Raw genomic sequence first — 23,077 nt, 5'->3', positions numbered from 1 at the left:
GACTTTCTCAAGGCTAGAACTCTACCACTTTAGCCTCAGCACCACTTCCAGCTTTTTCTATATATGTGGTACCAAGGAATCGAACCCGGGTCTTCGTGCATGCAAGGCAAGCACTTTAACCACTAGGCCAAATTCCCGGCCTGTTCACTCTTTTAAAATTACTATTTCCCACATTTCTTTCTTCCCCAGGAATGGAGATCACAAAGGTTTTACATATACGGCCTAACATTTATGACTGCAGTATCCTTGGAATGTGTTTGCGAAGTCTCATTTTTATGTGAAGAATTTGAAGTGTACCTTGCAGAAATAACAAGAACATTTTTCCTAAGAAATGGTTTAAGCAGGGCCTGGGAGTTTGGCCTAGTGGTAGAGTGCTGGCATAGCATGGACGAAGACACGGGTTCGATTCCTTGGTGCCACATACATAGAAAAAAGCCAGAAGTGGTGCTGAGGCTCAAAGGCTCAAGAGGTAGAGCTCTAACCTTGAGAAAGTTCAAGGACTGGGCTCATGCCCTGAGCTCAAGCCCAGGACCGGCAAAAAAAAAAAAAACAAACAAGAAAGAAATGGTTTAAGCAAGGCAGGATCTTCCTATACCATTTCCCTTAGAGAAGAGATGCATTCAAGTGGCACATTTATTAACTGTCACCTGAGGCTTGTTGCCAAGCACTCCAGTGATCTAGCCTCAGGAGCAAGCCAGACTCCAGGCAGAATGGGAGCAGATGAACCTGACCAAAGACGCACATGGGAGACCCAGTCTCTGCCCCTTTCTCACACACACAGGCACCTCTCCTGGGCACACTGAACCCAGTGCAGCTCAGCCTCCACAGAAACTGACCTGTGCTCTGTCACATGTCACTTCTCATGATTCATGGAATAACTGTTATTCTGTGCTGTGATAACAGGGCTTAGAAACTATGAGTAGCAGGAGTTTCTGCTTTGTTTTCTTAGGTATAAACTCTGAGGTGAGGATCCACCTCTCAGTCAGTGCTGCATACCAACTCACACAGGCCTTGGCATTATTGATGCATGTGAATGCATGCACAGACCCAGAATGGTGTGCCCAGGACAAGGCCATGACAAGCTTCCTGCACTCCAAGCAGGCCTCCTGGCTTCTCTAGAAGGCAACAAGTCACTGCACTGATGATGGACAGACCCAGGCCTGGAATCCGCTGAGCAGCTAGAAAGAGGCTGAGAGGTGGAGCTGAGTGGTGCAGGGGCATTAAAGATGCAATGAAAAGCCAAGCCATTGATCTGGGAGGTGAGTGGGGACAGTCACTTGGCCCAGGGCTGGTCACCCCTTCCCTCTCAACCCCCACACTTCTGTGGGATGTGGCACTCACTGGGAAACAGGGATTCATTCCCAGACCACAGGGCCCTGTGTCAAGAGGAGGGCAGCTTTGCCTCCCTGATAGGCCTGGCCAGCACAGTGCACATAGGGTCTGTGGCTTTCCTTTGCTGAACTGGGTCCCCTTCTGGAGGAATGGACGCCAGCTATGAGTCCTCATGGAGGATTCATGAGTGATCACAGTGTCCATCAGTGGAGCTCTGGAAGTGGCAGCTCAGAGGACCCTGGGACTGCTTGCCACACAGTGGCCACTGCCAGGACAGCTGCTCAGTCATCTGTGTTGCTGATCAGCTCCTGCAGGAGCGGGGTGGTGAAGAGGTAGCTGCAGTCTTGGATTCGAAGCACTTGCTGGGTGTGCTGGGCATTGAGGCTCCGTAGCTCTGTGAGCACAGCCATGATCTTCATGAACAGGAACCTGTGGGTCAGCCAGAGGGAGAGGCTGGAGACACAGCCTCCCTCTCTCCCATCCACCTGAGCACATATGTGAGGGTGGAAGGTCAATCTCAGGACAGCTACAGTCATCCCAGAGGTGAGACAAAGCTGAATTCCTTAGTTTCTCTACCAGGGGGGAAGAATGCATGCCAGCACTTGAGGTAGAAGCTGGAATTCCACCCTAGCCACAGGCTCCAGTCCTGAAAGCCTTGAGGACATAGAGATCTTAGTGGGAAAGGCATTTATGGTACTAAATGTATTTGGTTGACAGGCATCACACACATAGACTAAGGGCCAGGGGTGTGGGGTTCACTTCCTTGGTTAAAGTCCAGGAGCCAGGACCTGCAGGGTCAGATCCCTTCCTGGATTGGACTCTGCATTTGGTGTGGGGACACATCACATGCCTCCTTCCACTCCAGATGATAAAGACAGATGGCTGGAACCTCGGGCCACCTGGTTCCATCCTGAGGGAAGACTGGCCCAGTAAAAACATGGCCACTTCCAGTGTCACATCTCATTTGAGCCCAAAAGAAAGCTGGTGTGGGCCCGGAGAGAATTTTGAGTTTCAGGTCAACACCCTAATACCAGGCCTGGTTGCATAATCCTCAAGATATCAGGCATTTTGCAATCAATGATTCTCCTGGCATGCTGGCCTGTGGACACAAGATGCAGGAATACTAAAGTCCAGTGAGGAGTGGTAGCCCTTGGTGAGGCCAGTTTCCAAGTAGCATTCATGTGAGTTGCAACCAGAACCAGATAGGTAGTTTCTTTCCTGTCCTTGGTTTGTGTCCTAACTGGGAAATTCATAATCTCTGGTTCTGATTTGCTCTGCTTGGGTCCAGCCTCCCCAAATCTGGAGAGCCCTAGGTCCTAGTTTTAAGCCATGGCCCTTTACCTACTTTCTAGGAGGATTAAAGATAATAAAACACAAAATCTGTTGGACACTATGGCTGGCACTTCCCAATAAATAATACCTGCAAGGAACACCTCACCGCCAGGGGCATTGTTATCTTCACTATCACTGTGGTTCTTTACCATCAGGGCTAGAACACCCTGTAGGAGACTTGGGGGCATCTGGTTCTTGCTACCTCATGTGATGTAGCCTCAGGCCCTTACAGGTGTCATCACAGCTGGCCTGGGGCTGGGGCTGGGGCTGAGCAGGAAAGGGAGGTGTCAGTGGACATCACAGGATGCAGTCCCAGAGCCTTGGAAGTCAGAGGCTCAGGCCAGTAGACAGCTGGAGGGCAGAGCTGCCAGGAGGGCCCAGGCAGCCCTATGAGCCTTCTCCCTGCCGGTTCTCACCGGTGTGCAGGCTGTGGCCGGTTGCACTCTATGTAGGCCTTCAGGGTGAGGGCAAACCTCTCCTGTAGCTGGTCCACAGTCTTGCGCTCCACTACTCCAGGGCGATCTGTGGGGCAAAGGGAAGGGAGTGGCATCAGCAAGGGTGAGCTGTGCAAGAGCCTCAGTCAGGCCAGAGACCAGGAACTCCCAGCCCAGGGCCTCAGGGCTGGAGTCACCAGGCAGGTCTGCGAAGGAGGGTTGAGAATCTCTCTGCATCACCCCACTGACCAAGGAGAAGCCAGGGTATCTGCACCCTAGCTGTGTGGTGATGGGGGAGCCTGGCCAATGGTGGGAACCTTCCCTGGGGCGAGGGCGGGTGGGCAGGGGCAGATCATTAGAGGCCAGGTCACCGGCTGGGGAGAGCCATCACCTGGGGAGAAGAGGGAGATGGCCTGCATCAGCACATACTCCTCCTGATGCAGCTGCAGCTTCTTCAGCATGTAGTGGAATTTTATCCCAGGTTCCAGTAGAAGTCTCTGGAAGTCTCCTGTGGATGGGGATATTGATGGGGAGACAGTGTCTCAGGAAGCTGACCCAGGAGCCAGGCTTCCCTCACCATTGCTCAGTCTGCCTGCCCTGCATCCTAGGAGAGAAAATTATATTTCCCTTCCTCCACTACCAGCTCCTCCTTGCCCCCCCTCCCTCTGCCAAGTCACCTTCATGGTCTTCAAAACAGTAGATGAGCCGACCATCCTCCCACTACCAGCTCCTCCTTGCCCCCCCTCCCTCTGCCAGGTCACCTTCAGGGTCTTCAAAACAGTAGATGAGCCGACCACACCCCCAGGTTCCATTCTCTGTGTTGAACATGGTGTTGAACCTCAGTATGAATATTTCAAAAGTGGCCCCCTTCAGCAGAGCGATCTGGTCCTGGATCGGCAAATCCCTAGTAGCAAGGACAGGGAGGCAGTCACAGCTCCAGGGATACTAGCCCCACATAGCAGCCAGAATCCAGGATAAACAGAAGAAAGAGGATTGTCAAAGGAGAGGGGAGTTGAGAGGGGAGAAGGGAAAAAGGAGAAACAGGTGAAGCAAGAGGTCTAGGAGGGGGAGGAGAAGATACAAGAGGGGGTAAGGAAGGAGGTAGGGGTGAAGGGCAGAGGAGAAGCAGGAGGAGAAGGAGAAAGGAAGAGAAGAGGAGAAAAAAGGGAAGGGGAGGAGCTAAGTAGGATGAAAGACAGAATAAAGGGAACAGGGGGAAGGAAAACAGCGTGGGGAGGTGAGGCAGAAAGGGCAGGTTGGAAAGGAAGGGGAAGGGGAAGAGGACAGGATGAGGAAAGGGAGGAGGAGGAGAAGCATTAGGAGAAGCAAAGAGGAGGAGGAGGAGCAGGAGAGGTGGGAGGGAGTCTTCCAGAGCACTACTGCAATGGCATCCTGGCTACCTCCAGTCTCTCCCAGTCATAGGGTAGCTCAGCAAATTACAGTCCCCTACATTATCCTCTCCCCTTGTGCAGCCTTCAGGGGCCCTCTAGGCCCAGTTAGCTTGACATGTGGGTGCTTAACAACCTGACCATCTTCTCCAACTTCCCACATAGCCATTGACCTACTGTCAATGCCTTGGCTCTTGTTTTCTCAGCCTCACTTTCTCCACTTAGAATGCTTCCTTCACCTGAACAAACCATTCCTATTAATCAAGACCAGGTGTCTCACTCCTCCTGTGGCTGTGTCCAGAGCGCAGAGGCCCATGAGTATCACTCCTTTCTGGGCTCCATGGAGTGGAGCAAATTGCTCCCTGGCATTACCTTGGATTTCATGTGGGCATGTTTCTGCCCTTTTTTCTCCAGACAACCTCAGAACTTGAGCGCCACAGTTAGCACCTGCCCCCTCCCTACCAAGGAATCCAGGCTTTCTGCATGTGTGATTCAGCCCCACTCGTGCAGCCTCAGGAGGACAGGTGACTAACCCAAGCGCAATCACACCCTGCACCATCTCTAGCCGCAGAGCCTTCATAGGATGGGACTGTGGTTCTCATCACACAGGGGTGCTGGGTCACCTATTGAGCCAGCTGTCACAAATGTCACCTGTATGTCCAGCTCTGGGGAGACCTAGCCCTGTGGATCTCAGTGCCACCCATCCTTTCCTTTGGAAGGTGTCAGCTGGAAGTCTATCTTCTTTGTTCTAAAAAGGCAGAATTGTGATTTCTGCCATTATGGGAGTAAAGGAAAGGGAATTGCCATCGCAATGTCCCCTAAGTGGACATCGGTGTGGGGGACATTTCTTATTTCCTACAAAGCCATGTGAATTACGGAGATCAACACACAGCTGAGGCTAACTGAATCCCCAGCAAAAAAACACAGGGGTCTTGGGCAATGAAATCCATCCCCTAAATTCATGGCTACTGCCTTAGTTCCTCTGAAACTCTAGGCCATGTCTTTCCTCTCCACACTCTGGGCCCAGCCCCATGGCCTACCTAAAGCAGGAGATGACTTTGGCAAAGTTGATGACACCTTTGAACATGTAGGTTGACATGTCGGCCAGGTGTGGCAGCATGGGAATGATCTCTTTTCCGTCTTTATAGGTTGGGGGGTTGTAGTTCCAGACACTGCCATCGTCCCCTCGCAGCTGCAGAGAGACCTTCATAGGACACAGCTTTTTCCTGAACTCCTTCCAGCTGGGAGGTAATTCTCCCAGTGAACTCTGCAGGAATTCTAGGATCATGTTGTCACTGCCAAACATGTTTGGTAGCTGGAATACATGACAGGAGATGGTGGGGAGCACAGTGTATTGTCTTCCAGAAGTGTCCTCACAGCACCTTAGAGAGTCAACCACACCTGAAAAGATGCATGCTAGCAAGCCATTTTGCACACACACACACACACACACACACACACACACACACACACACACACACACACTTGTCCCTTTTATACTGGTCTTGTCAAGTAAGCTTTCTGAATCTATGACTGAATGGCCAAACATGTTCATTCGTGGTTGATGTGTCTGGGAGGAGAGGTCTGTCCCCTCCAGTGGTCCGAGCATCCCTCTGTTGCACTCATCTCCTGACACTCATGGAGAAGGCTTAAAGAACTGCAGGTGGACAGAATAAAAGCTGAGATTTCTGGGCTAATGTAATACTCTAGCCAGGGAGGGCAGATCACCTGAGATTCTTGTGCAACCACAGGGAAAGAGGAGCCGGGCATGGCGGGCAGGGCGAGGGAAGGCCATAAGTCCAGCACACCTGACCCTGTCCTCACCAATCCCCCAATGCCATCCACAGGCTGCAACCGCTTGGCCTCACACCACGTCCTACTCGAAATGGAACCACTGGCCAGAGGTTTTCCAACCCAGGGAGTCTTGCCCAATCTCCAGGAGTGCTTGGAAGTGTGCCTTTCTAAAAACTCCCCAAAGGTTCTGACCTTGCTGAGTGCAGAAGAGCCCCTCCTCCCCCGAGTCTGCCCTGGAGGAAGGCCTGGGGAGGAGACTGGGGTTTGGAGGCTGTGACAAGGCTGGCAGGCCAGGTGCAAAGCTCTTACCCGGAAATCCTTGAAGTAGGAGAAGGTGGTGTCGAAGGTTCTGGTCTGCGCGTCCATCAGCTCGTGGATCAGCGCGCGCTGCTCGTGGGTCAGGCCCTGCGGCCCGGGCGGCTGAGCGTCCATGCGCTCCTTCTTCTTCCTCTTGATCAGGGCGCGCCTCTGCTCCACAGCAGCTTCTGACATGATCACTGCGCGGGGCAGAGCAGCACAGTGCCCTGCTCAAGGTGCGAGAAACCCAGGGTGCCTGCCGTCCCACACGCGCCTACTCCAGCTTCCAGGAGCCCACGAGTCTCCATGGCTGCTTCCAAGCTTGCATGCAACGCCTCCCAGGCCCATGGCGTGTGCACACCCAGCATGTGCCCACAGCGCCCAGACACCCCACCCAGAGCGCACACTGGCCGTCCAGGGGCTGTCTGCGCCCACCACTCACTCTCCTTCTTCATGCCGCTCTCCAGGCACTTTCGCAAGCGACAGGCCTGGCACTGCCTCCGCGTCTTCCGCGTGATCTCGCAGGTGCCCTTGCGGAAGGGGCACCGCAGCCGCACATTGCGTTTCATGGCCCTCCTGTGGGAGCAGAGAGAGCACTGGACACCGTGCACGCACACCCCGGCTCTGAACCAGGCAGGGCCTCCAGGTCACTGGAGTCTCACCCTCCTTACACCACAGGCCTAGCCAGGGCTCTTCCAGAAGGGCTGGCACCCTGCCGGCCACAGGGAGAGCAGGGAGGTAACTTTCCAGCACACTGTGCACAAGGCTTGGCCATGGCACCTAGGACTTCTTCCCTCCCGTGACAATGAACCAACACAAACACAAAACTTGCCACCATGATCTGCCTAGGCCTGCAGTCCTCCTGCGAGTCCTGAGGCACACTGCTGAGTCCCATGCCCACATGAACCAGCACTCCATCTTTAGGGCTGTGAGTGCAGGTCTTGGCTCAAAGGGAGTGAATATTCACCACCAGGAAGAGCCAAGAGGGCGCCCATTAGGCTGGCCATTTGGGAATCAAGGGCAGCTCAGAGCAGCCTTGAGGTGGCATAAACCATCCCTTCCTGAAGGCAACCCAACCCATGGCTCTTAAGCCTCGCCCATTCCTCCCTCCCCTCCCTTCTGAGTTTGGTTTGAACTCCATGCTCAGGCAGCCTTGCTGAGCTGGCTCTCATCTTCCTCATGCTTCAGCTAGACAATCTGATTCTTCTGCCAAGGCTTGTGTTGCTTTTGAGATGACATGCTTTAGTCTTTCATTTTTGGGTCATCCCTGTGTTTTCAGATGAGACTATAATGTTCATCTATTGATTTTCTGCCAAACTTTACTCAACTTCCCTACAAGACTGAACTGAGCACTTGTATTTTGGATTTTCAAATTCTTTCACTTTTCTTGATTCATCTTCTATTCAGGAACACACCAGGAGCTAGGAGAGTTTTAGTGGAAGGGGTCCTAGTAAATCCAGGAAGAACTGAAGATGAAGGACTCCTCTGATATAGAACTGGCCTATCTGAACTGATGAGGAGAGGGTTGGGTGAGCCACCAGCACACCCACTCTCCAGACTGGAGACAGAACAACTGAGGCCCCTGAGACACTGCCTGGAGAGCTAATGGAAGATCCAGTTCCATGTGCCACTGTGTGCATGGCAGCAGGAGAGTGAAGGTTGCTGGTGTCTCTACCTGAAGAACCCCTTGCAGCCTTCACATGTCATGACATTGAAGTGATAGCCATTGGCCTTGTCCCCACACACACGGCAGATTTGAGGACTGTCATCTTCTTCATCTACATTGATGGTGGGCCTTTCTGAGTCAGAGTCTGCTTCTTCCTGGGACACAGGAGCATTGTGGCTCCATCCTTCTCCAGGTCTCATCTCCAGGTTGTCTTCTTGGCCTCTTGAACAAGGAGGGAAAAAGAACAGAGCATGAAATGGCTGGACAGTGAAGGGCTAGGAACTGCACAAGGAACATTGTGCCTTCTGTACACGGCTCTCATTTGGGTCTGATGCTAGGCTGAAGAGCTGACTACTCATGGAAAGAAAACTGTGGGAGAAGGTTGGAATGACACTGTGACCTTCTGTCCATGATAGACCTTTGTAGTAAAACACTTACAGGAGAGTCAGCAATAATCCAGAGGAAGAAGAGAGTAGGGAAAAAGGGAGAGAGGCAGTGTAGGTGTGTTCAAATTGTACTTAGTGTAGAAGGAATAATCCTCCACCATGGTGGAGGTCGAGTGTGATTGGATAAGCAAGAGTTTGTGTTCATTACCGGGAGCTCTGCTCAGGATGTCTTTCCAGACCCAGGCCATCTTGACAGTGTGCCATGAGTTTCTCTTGGAATGGGAAGTGTAGATGGTTAGCAGCAATTGGCAAGTTCCCCACTGTGCTCACAAGTGTCTCTAGGGATTTGGAGAGGATCTCACTTGCAGTGTAGCCCAGGCAGAAAAGTCCCTGAGTCTCTTGGAGCAATAGTGATAGTGGTGGAGCAACAGCCTTGAGCAGAATAGCTCAGGGACTATGCTCACGGCCTGAAGTCAAACCTCACTATTGACCCACGTGTATGAGCAAGCACATACACAAACACACAGACACACAGACACAGACACAGACTGACAGACAGACAGACAGACAAGACACATACACACACACTCACACACACACGTCTATGTAGTGCAATCTTCCACAGATGATGCTATTTTTTCTATAATCAAAATAAAGCTCCCAGGAACATTTCCACACAGAGGATAATTTCTGTTGGTAATATCAGGAAAGACAGCAGCCAGCATTTCTTCCCTAATAGTGAACAGGGAATTAACTTGTCCTTGATCTTAGCTCTCTAGAAAATGGAATAAAACAGGTTATTAGATGGTTGAACTGCACTAATGTGGAGAGTGGATCTCCTCTGAGTGCTCTAGTTATAATTTTCAGCTTAAGTCAGCTTGCAGAAATAAGGTATATTTTATTTGTTCACAAAACCTTGAAGCCAAGGATTTGATGTAAAGTTCTCTTGGGTTCATAGTTCTGTCAGATTCCCAGAGAGACGTGCTGCCTTTCTGCAGTGAATGAACTTCTTTTACCCCTTTATACCTGGGGAAGTAATTGTGTGCATAACTTCCAAGAATTATGGGCAAAAACTCACTAATCATGAACCAAAAATGAATACAACGCCGCAAACAAGAGTCAAAATAGCAACATACTGTACAAGTAAACGTGTTATACCTCCCCAATCAATAAACAGCAATATGTTTTGTAAACAGTAGAAGAAATTAAAACTATATGAATGATCACGTAGATTTCAAAGATGAATTAAACTCGATGTCAAAATCTGAAGTGTCTATGAACCTAGAAAAATAAAATGAGGGCTGGGAGCATGGCCTAGTGGTAGAGTGCTTGTCTAGCATGCAGGAAGCCCTGGGTTTGATTCTTTGGTACCACATACAGAAAAAAAATGCTGCTGTGGCTCAAGTGCTAGAGCGCCAGTCTTGAGAAAACATAAGGACAGTGCTCAGGTCCTGAGTTCAAGCCCCAGGATTTTCAGAAAAGCAAAGAATAAAAAGAAAACAACAAATATCAGTAGAGTTAGAGCAAGAAATCTAACTAATATATGCCCCCAGTATAAGGCAGGAGGTGCAATGTCAAAACGCAAGTTGTATGTTCATGTAGATGTTTGAGAAAAAGGAAGGAAATAATAACTTAGATTTTAATTAGTATAGTACAAAAATAGATGAATAGGGTATTTTACTTGTAACAAAGAGGAAGGAAAAATGGAAGGCAGAGAGTCTATAAGGAAGGCCTCAGAGAGAGCAAAGGAAGTCACTAGAGAGAGAACAAGAAGTTGAAAGTAAATTCATATGGAAAACACAGATAAGATGGTAGAAACGGAGACAAAACACGAGGGAAACATTCTACCATGGTGACAAATATTTTTTTAAGATTTTAATGATATATATGTGTGTATGTGCATATATGCTTATAATTAAAAACCTACAACAAAAGCTAAAGTAGGATAAAAGTGATCATATCAAATTAAGAAGCTTCTGGACAGTAAGTAAAATAAAGAGAGGTCAAGGAAATAAATATATTCATTACCTCACTTACATAATTGTAACCCCTCTGTACATCACCTTTCCGATAGGTAGATATAGGTGTCTATGTATCTCTACACACACACACACATATACACACATACACACACACACACACACGACAATGAAGGGCAATCTACATACTCAGGAGGCTGAGATCTGAGAATCTTGATTCAAAGCCAGCCCAGTCAGGAAAGTCTGTAATACTCTTATCCCTAATTAACCACCAAAAGGCTGGGAATGGAACTGTGGCTCAAGTAGCAGAGCACTATCCATCGATGAAAACAGCTCAGAGACAATGCCCTGGTCCTGAGTTTGATACCCAGGACTAGAATAAAAAGAGAGAGAGAAAATTTATAGATGGGAGAAACTGCTCATCTGACTAAGGATTGATATCTGGACTATGTAAGATAGTCACAAACTTCATCATAAAATCCAATTAGCCAGCTGCAGTGGCTCACACCTGTAATCCTATCTACTCCAGAGACTGAGATCTGAGGATCAAGGTTCAAAGCCAGCACAAAAGTACCTGAGACTCTTATCTCCAATTCACCAATTAACCTTTAGAAAACGGGAAGTGGGGCTTGGCTCAAGGGTAAGGTGGTAGCTTTGAGCTGAAGAGCTCAGGGAGAGCACCCAGGCCAAGTTCAAGTCCCATGACCCACAAAAAAATCCAATTAAAACATGGCATTTGAAATATAGTATAAAAATCAGTGTTAATAAAAATCTTTTAATAAAAATATTCAAAAAGTCAAATTAAAATAATGGACAAATACAATGTGTTAAAAGTATTAAAAAATCCAATTAAAATGGGAAAATAATCAGAATAGACACTTCCTAAGATATATAAGTGACAAACAAGTCTAAAACACTCCATATAATTGTCATCAGAGAGAAGAAGATGAGATGGCATTTCTGAGTGTCTGGGGACTCTTGTCCTCATTCTTATGGTTCTTATCCAAAACAAGGAGTCAAAGAATAGTAGACTCTCAGAAATTGTTGTTGGGAATTTAACTTAGTATAGCATTATATAAAACAACTCTATATATGGAAACAAGAGCTATAAAATGAGTGAATGTTGTTCTTAATGTACTATGTTATTTCCTCATCTCTTTTGTTGTCCCTTGGTTATTCTCATATTGTTACAGTATCTTACCTTATAATCTGGCATATTGTATATATGTTGATTTGTTTATTTGAAATAGGAAAGGGAAGAGGGGAAATAAGATGGGGGGAGAAGGAAGGGGAGGGAAATGGGGACAAAAACATGAGAAGCGGTATCAATGTAGGTGAAGTAATGCTCCTTCTACCTGGTGGATATAACTATAACTCTTCTATTAATTACAATAAAAAAGAAAACAATTCCAAAATTCCCCAACAACAAAAGAGGTTCACCATATGACTCAGGTTCTCCCTAATCACGAATGCACCCACAGGAAATGAAATCAGTCTTTAAAAGTGGTATCTCCACTGCCACATTTATTGAGCAGTACTCACACCACCTGGAATCTGGAATCAACTCAGGTATCTGCTGACAGATGAGTAGATTAAAGCATGTGGCACAGGGTTATCTTTTGCAACTGTAAAAAAAATGAACTGTTGGTTCCGGGAATCATGATAATATTGGAATATATGGTACTAAATGAAATAAGTCAGGTGCACAAAGATAAAGACTTGGCTGTTCTCACACTTTTATGGAGCTGAAAAGGAATGATTTGATTCTTAGGAAAAGGAAGAATACTGCTCCCTAAAGATTAGGAAAGGGAATGAAGAGGAGTTGGAGACTAGGTAATAGGGACCAAGGTCTGATTAGACAAGAAGAAAAATTTTCAGGGATTCAAACATCAACAGGGCAATTACAGTCTACAACAATTTATGTTATAGTTTTAAAATAACTTGAAGAGTCCAAATGATCCCAATGATGAATGTCTGAATACATGTAAATGCTATTTATATCACAGTCATTTTAGACTGCTTTATATGTATTGCATTATTATTCTATATCCCATAAAATATGCAAATAGTAAAAGGATGATACAGAGATAGGCAGGCACATTGTCTCAAGCCTGTGACATCACTGATTGGAAGGCAGAGATGGAAGGATAGTGGTTTGAGGTCAGCCTGGGAAAAAACAAACAAAAGGGTGAGGGCCCTCCATTTCAGCCAATGTGTGGGCACAGTGACTCCTGCCTGTCATCCTAACCACAGGGAATGGCTGGGCACAGTATTACCCCAGGGTCAAGAGAGCACAAGTGTGAGAATCTCATCCCAGTCTGGCCCAGGCTTGTTGGGGTTTTGTTATTGCACTCAAGGTGCTGAGTCTGGGTAATGAGCCAGACAAAGGTTGGAATGATGGTCTCGTATTTGGTAGGAATCTCAGTGAAATGTGAGATTTGGAGGAGAGGCCCATCAAATACCTTCTTTTTAGGACAGGGATCAAAGAAAGCTTTTGATTAAAAAGCTGTGAACTTCCTTTCCTCCATGATCATTAAACACCTCTTGAGTGCCAGCACTCAAGAGGTAATTCCATGAGGAATGACATTAGGCTAACAGAAGTAAGTCAGTTGCAAAAATCAAATTATGGGGGCCAGGAGTTTGGCCTAATGGTAGAGTGCTTGCCTAGCATGCACTAAGACCTGGGTTCGATTCTTCGGTACCACATACAGAGAAGAAAAAAAAGCCAGAAGTGGCGCGGAGGCTCAAGTGGTAGAGCTCTAGCCTTCAGAAAGTCTAAGGACAGTGCCCATGCCTTGAGCTCAAACCCAGGACTGGCAAAAAAAAAAATCAAATTATGTACGTTTTTTTTATATGAAGATCAGTAATCACACATAAACACACACACAAAGAACACATTTTCCAGAGGAAGGGCACAAAGTATTGTTTACTGGATGGAGCATTTCCCTTGTATAAGAAGAAAAAGGTCTGAAATTTGGCTGCCAACAATATCAATATAATTACCATGGACTGTGCACTTAAAAATGGTTAGGGTAGTTGGGTGGTGGTGGCTCATATCTATAATTCTAGCTAATCAGGAGGCTGAGATTTGAGAATAATGGCACAAGGCCAGCCTGTGCAGGAATGCTATCAGACTTTCCAATCAGTCACAAAATCAGTCACTCTTCAATTAAGCAGCAAAAAGCAGGAAGTGGAGCTGGGGCTTCAAGTAGTAGAATGCTAGTCTGGGCTAGTAACTGAACCCTAATTCCAAGCTCTAGTACAGGTATAAAGAAAAAAAAAACCTGCCAGGCACACTGGCTCATGCCTGTAATCCTAGCTACTCAGGAGGTTGAGATCTGAGGATCAAGGTTCAAAGCCAGGCCAAGCACAAAAAAATCCTGAGACCTTTATCTCCAATTAAACTGTAGAAAATAGGAAGTGGGGCTTGGCTCAAGGGTAGGGTGGTAGCCTTGAGCTGAAGATCTAAGGGACAGTGTCCAGGCTGAGTTCAAGCCCCATAATGCCCCCCCCAAAAAAAATCCTGTTTGGTTCATTTTAAAGTTAAAAGTGCTGATAATACAGACATGAGAAATGATCCACACCTTAACCCGTTATTTGGATGGGCGGCAGTGGTTCATACCTGTAATCCTAGCTACTCAGGAGGCTGAGATCTGAAGATCACAGTTAAAAGCCAACTCAGGCATGGAAAGCCATGAGACCCTTATGTCTAATTAACCACAACAAAACTGGCCATAGTGTTGTGGCTCAAAGTGGTAGAGAGCTAGTGTTGAGTACAAAGCTCAGGGAGAGTGCCCAGGCCCTGAGCTCAAGTCCCAAAACTGACAACCAAGCAAATGAATAACTCAAAACTGCCAGACACACAAGCAAATTAATAATGTTAAACAGTTATTTGCTCACTGTATATTTGGTGTGAGATGCTCTGAAATGAAAAGCAGAGGGGGAAAATAGAAAGAAGGTGGGAATAATATAAGAATGAGCACTTTGGCAAGAGAAGTATAAAACGGTTGGCTTCACCCAATAGAGGGAGATGACAGGTGAACTTATCAAGTCACTTCTACACAGGGCTGTGTTGAAATCACAGCCTCAAGTGGAGAGGCCAGTGACATTCACACAGCTAGCAGCAGTTCCTCCTGTGGTGGAGCTGGGCATGACAAAGAAGCCTGGGCACGGGGTGGATCTGAGTGATGAAGGGAAGTAAGTGGCAGAACCTTGTCTCTTTCTGCTTTATTCTGATTCTTTCTCTCCCACACATGGATATGCCACATGGGATACATTTTGTCACACAATGCCAGGGGTTGGGGTGAGGGCAAAGTGAGATCATATGTTTAAGATTCTGTTGAAATGGTTCAAGTATGTAGAGTATGAGTAGAGTTCCTCCTCTCAGATGAACAAGAAACGCAAAAACAATAAGCAAGCAAGCACCACAGTTTGTGACCTGGAGGAAGAGAGCTCATCTGCTATCTTCATGTGACCATAAATGGAAGTTGGCCTTTGTGCTTTCAGGGACTCAGTCACCAGACCCAAGAGGTCAGAAGGCAGTTACCCTCACCCAGATCACAGGTGGCAGCTGGCATCAGCTCCCAAGTACACTCTGTCCCCTTTCCAATGTTTAGCAGGCCGCAATGTTTAGAGCTCTGAGTTGACTGCCTAGCCCGGTTCAGTCCATGTAGTGTCTTGTCACCTGCAGCTTTATACTAGGAGTCCCTTGTTTGGAATTTAGAGTGTATGGTGTACTTCACAAGGGGTAGGGACATGCCTCTGTCTCTCAAGTTTCAGTTGGAATCAGGGTCTGATATTTCCATATTTCATAGAACTGCAGGAGGGGTGGGCTCAGGTTCTGGCAGACAGAGAGCTCTACCCAGTCTCATCCCTAAATGCAAAGTGGATTGGGTGGGGGCGGGGCTCCCATGCATCCATCACACATCACCTGGAGTAGGAGAACCAGGCTGGATGGATGGCTCAGAAAGAGGCAGCAACTGCATCAGCAATCTAAACCAACATTGCTCCCCTTCCTGAGTCACTGTTCTTGATGAAGAACTCAGAGCTCTACTATGTAATTAAGAGAGTCCAACCACCCTGCAAATGGAAGAAACCCAAGTCATTCTCTCTAGAACATAGAAGATTGGAGAGCTGAAGATGGAGAAAGCTCAGAAAGACTTCCAAACATTCTTACTTGCCTGCACACAGGGCAGAAGGCTGCTTTCTTACTTCCTTACCAGCTCAACTATGCAGCAAAATAATATTTTTTTAGGGGTAGAGCTGAGGGGAGGGAAATGGGGACCAAGACATGAGAAAAGGTATCAATGTGAACTAATGCACCTTCTATCTGGTGAATATAACGTAATCCTTCTGTTAATTGCAATAAAAAATATATGAAAAAATAATGCAAAAATGCTTTTGTTCATATCCTATAATCACTCTATGCTAACTTTATGGTTTCATTACAAATAAAGACCAGTGAGAAAATCATCTCAAAAAATAATCTTTTTTAAAAATCTAGTATTTTTTAGGTGGGCCATACCAGGAATGTTTTCTGTAAATGCATTCTCTATCCTACCACCAGCACACAAATTCTAATTTTCCTTAAATGAGAATTATGCTAATGCTTCTCCAGGTAGCATGTGTTAGTTTTGAAAACTAACTTCTATCAATTGACTTCATGAAAGGTCTCCTCCATTTCTTCTTCCATTCTCTCTTCCATTCTTTCTGGGTATCATTGCTTGTTAAATTCATTTTGAGCTTCAATTAATTTCCTTATTTTATCCTTTCAAAGGGAACAGCTCATACTTGGGGAAGACATTTCTATAACAAAAGGCAGATTTAACAAGAGCATAGCAAACAACTTTATTGACATTGATGCACATTCCACAGAAGGTAAGCAACTGTCTATTGAAAGAGAGTGGCTGCTTGGAATTCTGTATTAAAGAATATCACTTTCTAAATTTCTTATCTTAAAATAGTTGTATAAAGGAGATGCTATTTAACAAAGCAGTTTGTAAACACTATGCATCCTTATAAGTGCCACCGCCTTCACCGTTTTCTCAATTGAAAATATATATTAACCTGTTAGGAGTGGTGCCACATGACTTAAAATTCCAGCACTTGGAAGACTGAGGCAGGAAGATCATGAGTTCAAAGCCATTTTTTATAAGAAAATAACACTGTCTCAAAAAAAAATCAAGGGTTTGATTCCTAGGTACCACATAAACAGAAAAGGCCAGAAGTGGTATATGCTCAGTATGGAAGAGTGTTAACCTTGAGTAAGAAGAATCCCAGGGACAGTGCCTAGTCCTTGAGTTCATGCACCTAAACTGGCAGAGGAGAGAGAGAGAGAGAGAGAGAGAGAGAGAGAGAGAGAGAGAGAGAGAGAGAGAGAGAGAGAGAGAGAGAGAGAGAGAGAGAGAGAGAGAGAGAGAGAGAGACAGAGAGAGAGAGACAGAGAGAGAGAGACAGAGAGAGACAGAGAGACACACAGAGAGAGGCAGAGAGAGAGAGGGGGAGGAGGAAGGAAAGGAAGAGAAGGAAGGGGAGAGAAGGAAGGGGAGAGAAGGAATGAAGGAAAGAGAGCAGGAGAGCAAACAAATAAACAACGGAAAAGTCTTGGAAGTGGTCTGCCCTAGTTGCCCTGGTTGGAGTTTCTGAGCTGTAAAGCCCTCCTCAGTGATGGAGGATTTCCCTTCTGTCAGGGAAAGGGAGGAGGAAGAGGGGAAATATCTTTGGTTTTAGTGAAGCAGCAAGAAAATATAGTTTCACATAACTAATCTGCAGTTGGTGAGCTAGACTGAGGTTCAACTCTACTTAGGTGTGTACTCCAAGGTATGGTCCACTTGGTACTGACCCTATTCCTGCCAAAGGCCAAGACAAATCCTTTGGAGGAAAAGAGTCTCAACACAGGGATTCACACAGAGAAGGTTCCAGGAAATGAGCTCAAAGTATGAAATAAAAGTGACTAAAAGTAGGCAGACGACTAAAGTACCTAGAATATCTAAGTTTTGGTAAGCAATCCTCCCTACAATAGTGAAGTATGCAACCCACAGGACAGTTTGCATCGACCCTCACTGTTGTCTGCGGTGACTGTTGTTCAAGAGTATTCTACAGGCCAAGAAAACGCACTAAGCACAATTCTCTTCAGTTAAGTAAGAGAGGAAGAGGAAACATGTTTACATAATATTTAGATAATATGATTACCTACCTGCAAAGTTCTAAAGAATATAATTGTTAAGAGAATTCAACAAAGCAACTGATAAAATACCAGATTAAATTGGTTTCCTACCTACTAAGAGAAAAATCAGTAGGAAAAGGCAAAAGCTCCAGTGGAGATTGGCTAAGGAGGAAAGAATAAATACAAAGGAAAAGAATGCTCATGTGTGTAAGTGGGAATTCCTATGATAAATAACATGTCACCTCTGCATAATAGAGAATATGTAAAATAAGTAGGGAAAAGATGAACTTTACATAAATAACACTGAAATAATTTTTTCAAATTAGTTTTTCCAGTATCAAACTTTGAACTTAGTGCCTCCAGCTTGCTTAACAGGCACTCTGCTACTTTACCATATTTCCAGGCAAGCTTTTAGCTGCTTAATTGGAAATAGAATCTCATGGACGTTGTTGCTCAGGCTAGCTTTGAGCATCCAGCCTCTTGGTCTCAGCTTTCTGTGTAAGTAGGATTGAGCCAATAGAGCTTGACTTGACACTTTTTCTTTTTTTCCTCCCTCCTTCCCTCCTTTCCTCTTTCCCTCCTTCCCTCCCTCCCACGCACTTTTCTTTCCTTTCCTTTTCTTTCTTTCTTTCTTTCTTTCTTTCTTTCTTTCTTTCTTTCTTTCTTTCTTTCTCTTTCTTTCCTTCTTTCTTTCTTTTCTTTCTTCCTTCCTTTCTTTCCTTTCTTCCTTCCTTTCTTTCTCCTTCCTTTCTTCCTTCCTTCCTTCCTTCCTTCCTTCCTTCCTTCCTTCCTTCCTTCCTTCCTTCCTTCTTTCCTGTCTTTCTTTGGGGTCTAGACCCTGGCCTTGATCTCAGTGCCTGAGCACTGTCCCTGAGCTTCCTTTGCTTAAGGCTAGCACTCTTAACACTTGAGCCACAGCTCCACTTCTACTTTTTTTGCTTGTGTGGTACTGAGGAAATGAACACAGGGCTTCATGTATGCTAGACAACACTCTACCACTGAGACACATTCCCAGCCTGTGACTTTTTTTTTTGGTCGAGATAATGTATAAAAGGGTTAGAGTATTATTCATTAGGCTGTTGGTGCATTAGTTTCACTCTTTATTTATGTCATGAGGCTTGAACTCTGGGCCTTGGCTCTGTCCTTGAGCTCTTCAGCTCAAGGCTACCACCCTCCCCTTTGAGCCACAGCCCCACTTTCCACTTTATTTGGTTTTGTTTTGATAGTGATTAATTGGAGATGAGTCTCATGATCTCTACTGCCCCAGCTGGCTTTGCAATCCTCACACCTCAGTCTCCTGAGTAACTAGGATTACAGGTATGAGCCACCATGCCTGGCTTGATCCTTCTTTTTAAGTGATGAAAACATTACAAGAAAGTTTGATAAAGTATGACGGATCCTCACAAGACTAACCATAGAACTCTGCTATGGCCCAGCAATTCCACTGCTTAGCATTTACCCAATCTACCAGACACAAGGACATACTAAAGCCACTAGCAAAATGATGTTCACTGCAGCACTATTTACCATAGCAAAGATTTGGAACAAACCCAGATGCCCCTCAGTAGATGACTGGATCAGCAAGATGTGGTATTTATACACAATGGAATTCTATGTTGCGATCAGAAAGAACGACATTGGTCCATTTGTAAGGAAATGGAAAATCTTGGAAAAAATCATATTAAGTGAAGTAAGCCAGACCCAAAGGAACATAGGCTCAATGGTTTCCCTCATTTGTCATAATAAGTACAAATCATGGACTCTCCCAGCAGAGGATTACAAAACACAATACCTCTATATATCTAACTAAAAACCTAGATACATAAGGCCACCATATAGAATGAGGCGAAATGAAAGGATTTGTAGGCGATGGTTACAAGAGCTATGTAATGTGTGATTGTTGTTTTAATGTACTATGACATTTCTCATCTCTTTTGTTGTCCCTTGATTATTCTCACATTGTTACAGTATCTTACCTGTTATCTGGTATATTGTATATACATTCATGTGTTGATTTGAAATAGGAGAGGGATTGGGGGAAAACAAGATGAGGGGAGGTGTTGGGGGGAGGGAAATGGGAACAAAAGCATGAGAAGTGGTATCAATGCATGTGAAGTAATGCACCTTGTATCTGGTGAATATAACTGTAACCCTTCTACTAATTACAATAAAAATAAATCAATGAAAAAAAGAAAGTTTGCCAAATACCTTCCTAATCTTAGAAGCTGAGAGAGCTTCTTGAAATAATTTCCAAATACTAAAATAAACAAAAATGAAAAACAACTTCACTGACTTGAAATTAACAGCCAGCAGAAAAACAGTAGTCAGAATTATACTTACAAAAACATAATATTTTATAAACAAAGTTAACAACAACAAAAAAACTGATACGTATTTACCATAGGGTTACCACATTAAGATAGTTAATGAAATGGTGGAGGTATAGCTCAGGAGTCGAGTGAGGGGTGGGTACTATCAAGTGTGCATGAGGCTCTGGGTTCAAGCCTCACTACCATAAAATCAATCAAACAACACCAATCAGTCAATCACTCCTACAAATAAGTAAAACACAAATGCAATAAAAAAATAAACTAAGAACATAGATAGGTCATTCAAGTCAAGGAAATACAACAGCCAAGAATTTATCCTTGAGATGAAGAGCTCAGGGACAGTCCCCAGGCCCACTTCAAGCCTCATGACCCACAAAAAAAAGGAATGCCTACTGGGCACTAGTGACTGGGGCCTGCAATTCCAGTTACTTGGGAGGTTGAGACCCAGAGATTTCGGTTCAAGGCCATCTGAGGAGGAATATTTGTGTGAATTATCTCCAATTAACTGACATTGAAACCACGTAGAAAGTGGAGTTATAGCTCATGTGGTAGAGCACAGGCCTAAAGCCAAAAAAAATGCTCAGAGGCAGCACCCAGGCCCTTACTTCAAGTCACAGGAAAAGAAGAAGGAGAAGAAGAAGAAAAGAAGAAGAAGGAGAAGAAGGAGGAGGAGGAGGAGGAGGAGGAGGAGGAGGAGGAAGTGGAAGAGGAGGAGGAGGAGGAGGAGGAAAGAATGTTGAACCTCAATTACAATTGAGGTTATAATTAAAATATTTAATAGTAGGACATCAGTCCAATAAGTCATTGCTTTTTTTTCACCCAAGTGGAATAAAATGAGCTACTAAACAGACAGCAAGTGCTCTGCTGACCATGGTGGAGGTTGGCCTAGGCACTGAGGAGGGCTGCTCAACAGTTCCACAAGCAAACCACACATGAGGTACGATGCAGGGATTCCTCTCCCCAATGTCTCCTCTAGAGACACACCAGCTTCCCCACATGCCACTCACATATGCAAATGAGAACAGGGAGGGTCACCAGTAACCCTGAAACACCAAAACCCTTCCATACCTATCAAAGCAGTGGTTCAATGAAGTGATTTCATGCTGTGAACTCTTAGATAGCAGTACACTAAATGAGGTAGAGCTCCACATACACATAACTAATGTCCAAGCCGTGCTGTGCAGTGGTAAAACATAATGACAAGATATGACAACAAACACACCTGCCAGCACCCACATTCATGTGTACACATGTGTGGTGTGCTAATAAACACAGGAAACCGATTACTTTTATGGGAACAGGAGGTCAGGATTAACAAGGTGAACGAGAGAGAATTTAGTCTTGTCTACACTGCTTTGCCATTTTGCAAGGAACACAAAACTTTTTTTAAAAATTACTTTACAATTCAAAAAGTGAGTACCTATTTTTAAAAAAAGAATAGTTAATGTTTGGAGGTCTGTGGTGTTTATTCCAGAATATATTGGGATCATGTGATAGCTAGGAGATATAAATGCTTTCTAGGAAGGGCCAGGTAGTTAACAATTCAGGATATGTGGGCCATGCCATCTATTGTGCAGCTGTTCTCTTCTGCCATTGTAGGACAAAGGAAGTGCAAACTGCATTGTAAATGGACATGGCAGTGTTTCAATAAAACTTTATTTTAAAAAAAACATGTAGGGCATAACTGTCCTGTGATATTAAATCTGGCTAATTTGAGGTTTAGAATAAGATAGGCATATAAATAACTACATTTTGCAAGTACTAGCGCTTGAACTCAGGGACTAAACTCTGTCCTCGGGCTTTCTCAAGGCTACAGAGGTCTACCACTTGAGTCATAGCAACACTTCTGGCTTTTTCTATGTATGTGTTACCAAGAAATCAAATCTTCATGCATTCTAGGCAAGCACTCTACCACTAGGTAGACTACCAGGCTCCATAAATAAAATATTTTCAGTACTTACATGTACAGAAAAACCCATATTGTCTATTAGTCAATGAATTAAGTAAGCTGAGGCCTGGCTAAGAATTCTTGAGAGTCATCAGAGTGGAGATAAGCTATAACCCACTAGCCCCACAGCAGCAGTGTCACACAGTCACCCTAAAGGCACAGCAGACTTTCATATGACTCATGAAGGCCTTCAAAGTGTCTCCTGACCTGCCCAAGACTAACAAGGGTCTTAGGGCAGTGCCTCTGGCTCTCACCTTGGACAGGAGGGGTTTCCTGGATGGGGGCAGGGGAGGGGGGAAGACCTGGGGACACTGAACATTTCAGGGCAGAGCCAGTCCTGCAGGATCAGGTGACCCCCATACAAGCAGAAAACTCAGAAGTCCAAAGCCAACACAACCACAGGACTGAGCTTCAGTGAAATGGGATTGGGGGAGGAGATTCTCCAATGAGGGGCACGGCCTGGTCTGCTGCTGTCCTAAGAACAGAAGCAGCTAACTCTCACCCAAATAAGCCCACCGGACCCAGGGTAGTTGTCCTGGCTCCCATAGGCCAGACCAGTATGATTTTCCATGTCAGGGAGAGGGCTGGCCAGACAGATGAGTCATAATAACTCACTCCCGCATCTACTGTATTGATTCCTCTGGCAGGGAGAGGCCAGGGAAGCAGGGCCATGGGCTCAGTACACAGTGAAGGTCTTCATTCTCTTTTTCAGCTGAGCCATGAGGAGAGTAAAGCTTCCCAGGCCACTATTGCCAACCTCCTGTGTGAGGCAAGCTCCAGCTCCCATGGAGCTCCTGCAGGAGCTGGAGGACAGTGCCCCAGGAAAACAAGAAAAGAAAGGCCATACCTGCTGGGGTGCCGCTGCTTTGTTCCCACTACTCCTTTGGATGCCACTTTGAACAACTGGGAGGCAAAGGCTCAACCTAAAGCCCAGCACAGCCACCGAGGCTGTCTTGTGAGGTGGACCCAGCTGGTCTCACATTTGGTAGGAGGGAAGACTGGGCTGGCAGGACAGGCCTGGGCTCT

The 23,077-nt window shown here is 45.6% G+C and overlaps 1 protein-coding gene across 1 annotated transcript; it reads right to left on the bottom strand.

Moving 5' to 3' along the window:
- Positions 1 to 1,418: 1,418 nt before the first annotated feature.
- LOC150069288 (nuclear receptor subfamily 1 group I member 2-like) lies at positions 1,419 to 22,931 on the bottom strand. Its single transcript, XM_090332232.1, has 9 exons — positions 22,899 to 22,931; positions 8,253 to 8,465; positions 7,020 to 7,153; positions 6,590 to 6,777; positions 5,527 to 5,801; positions 3,860 to 4,002; positions 3,490 to 3,606; positions 3,081 to 3,186; positions 1,419 to 1,761 (listed from the first exon to the last, which is right to left on the bottom strand). Exons 2-9 carry the CDS (start codon positions 8,441 to 8,443, stop codon positions 1,614 to 1,616), a joined length of 1,302 nt encoding a protein of 433 aa, XP_090188358.1. The 5' UTR covers positions 8,444 to 8,465; positions 22,899 to 22,931; the 3' UTR covers positions 1,419 to 1,613.
- Between the last annotated feature and the right edge of the window lie 146 nt (positions 22,932 to 23,077).

Source organism: Megascapheus bottae, chromosome 1 (genome assembly GCF_031878675.1).
Source record: "Megascapheus bottae isolate mThoBot1 chromosome 1, mThoBot2.hap1, whole genome shotgun sequence".
NCBI classification, from domain to species: domain Eukaryota; kingdom Metazoa; phylum Chordata; class Mammalia; order Rodentia; family Geomyidae; genus Megascapheus; species Megascapheus bottae.
This window is presented reverse-complemented; position numbering and strand designations above follow the sequence as displayed.

What these genes read in the sequence shown, in the direction of transcription:
- LOC150069288 (XM_090332232.1), bottom strand. Translation starts at nt 8,443, where the DNA reads ATGAGACCTGGAGAAGGATGGAGCCACAATGCTCCTGTGTCCCAGGAA. An exon ending in GGCTGCAAGGGGTTCTTCAG is followed by an intron (nt 7,154 to 8,252) that starts GTAGAGACACCA and finishes CTGCTCCCACAG; the next exon opens with GAGGGCCATGAAACGCAATG. An exon ending in GAGCGGCATGAAGAAGGAGA is followed by an intron (nt 6,778 to 7,019) that starts GTGAGTGGTGGG and finishes TGCCCCGCGCAG; the next exon opens with TGATCATGTCAGAAGCTGCT.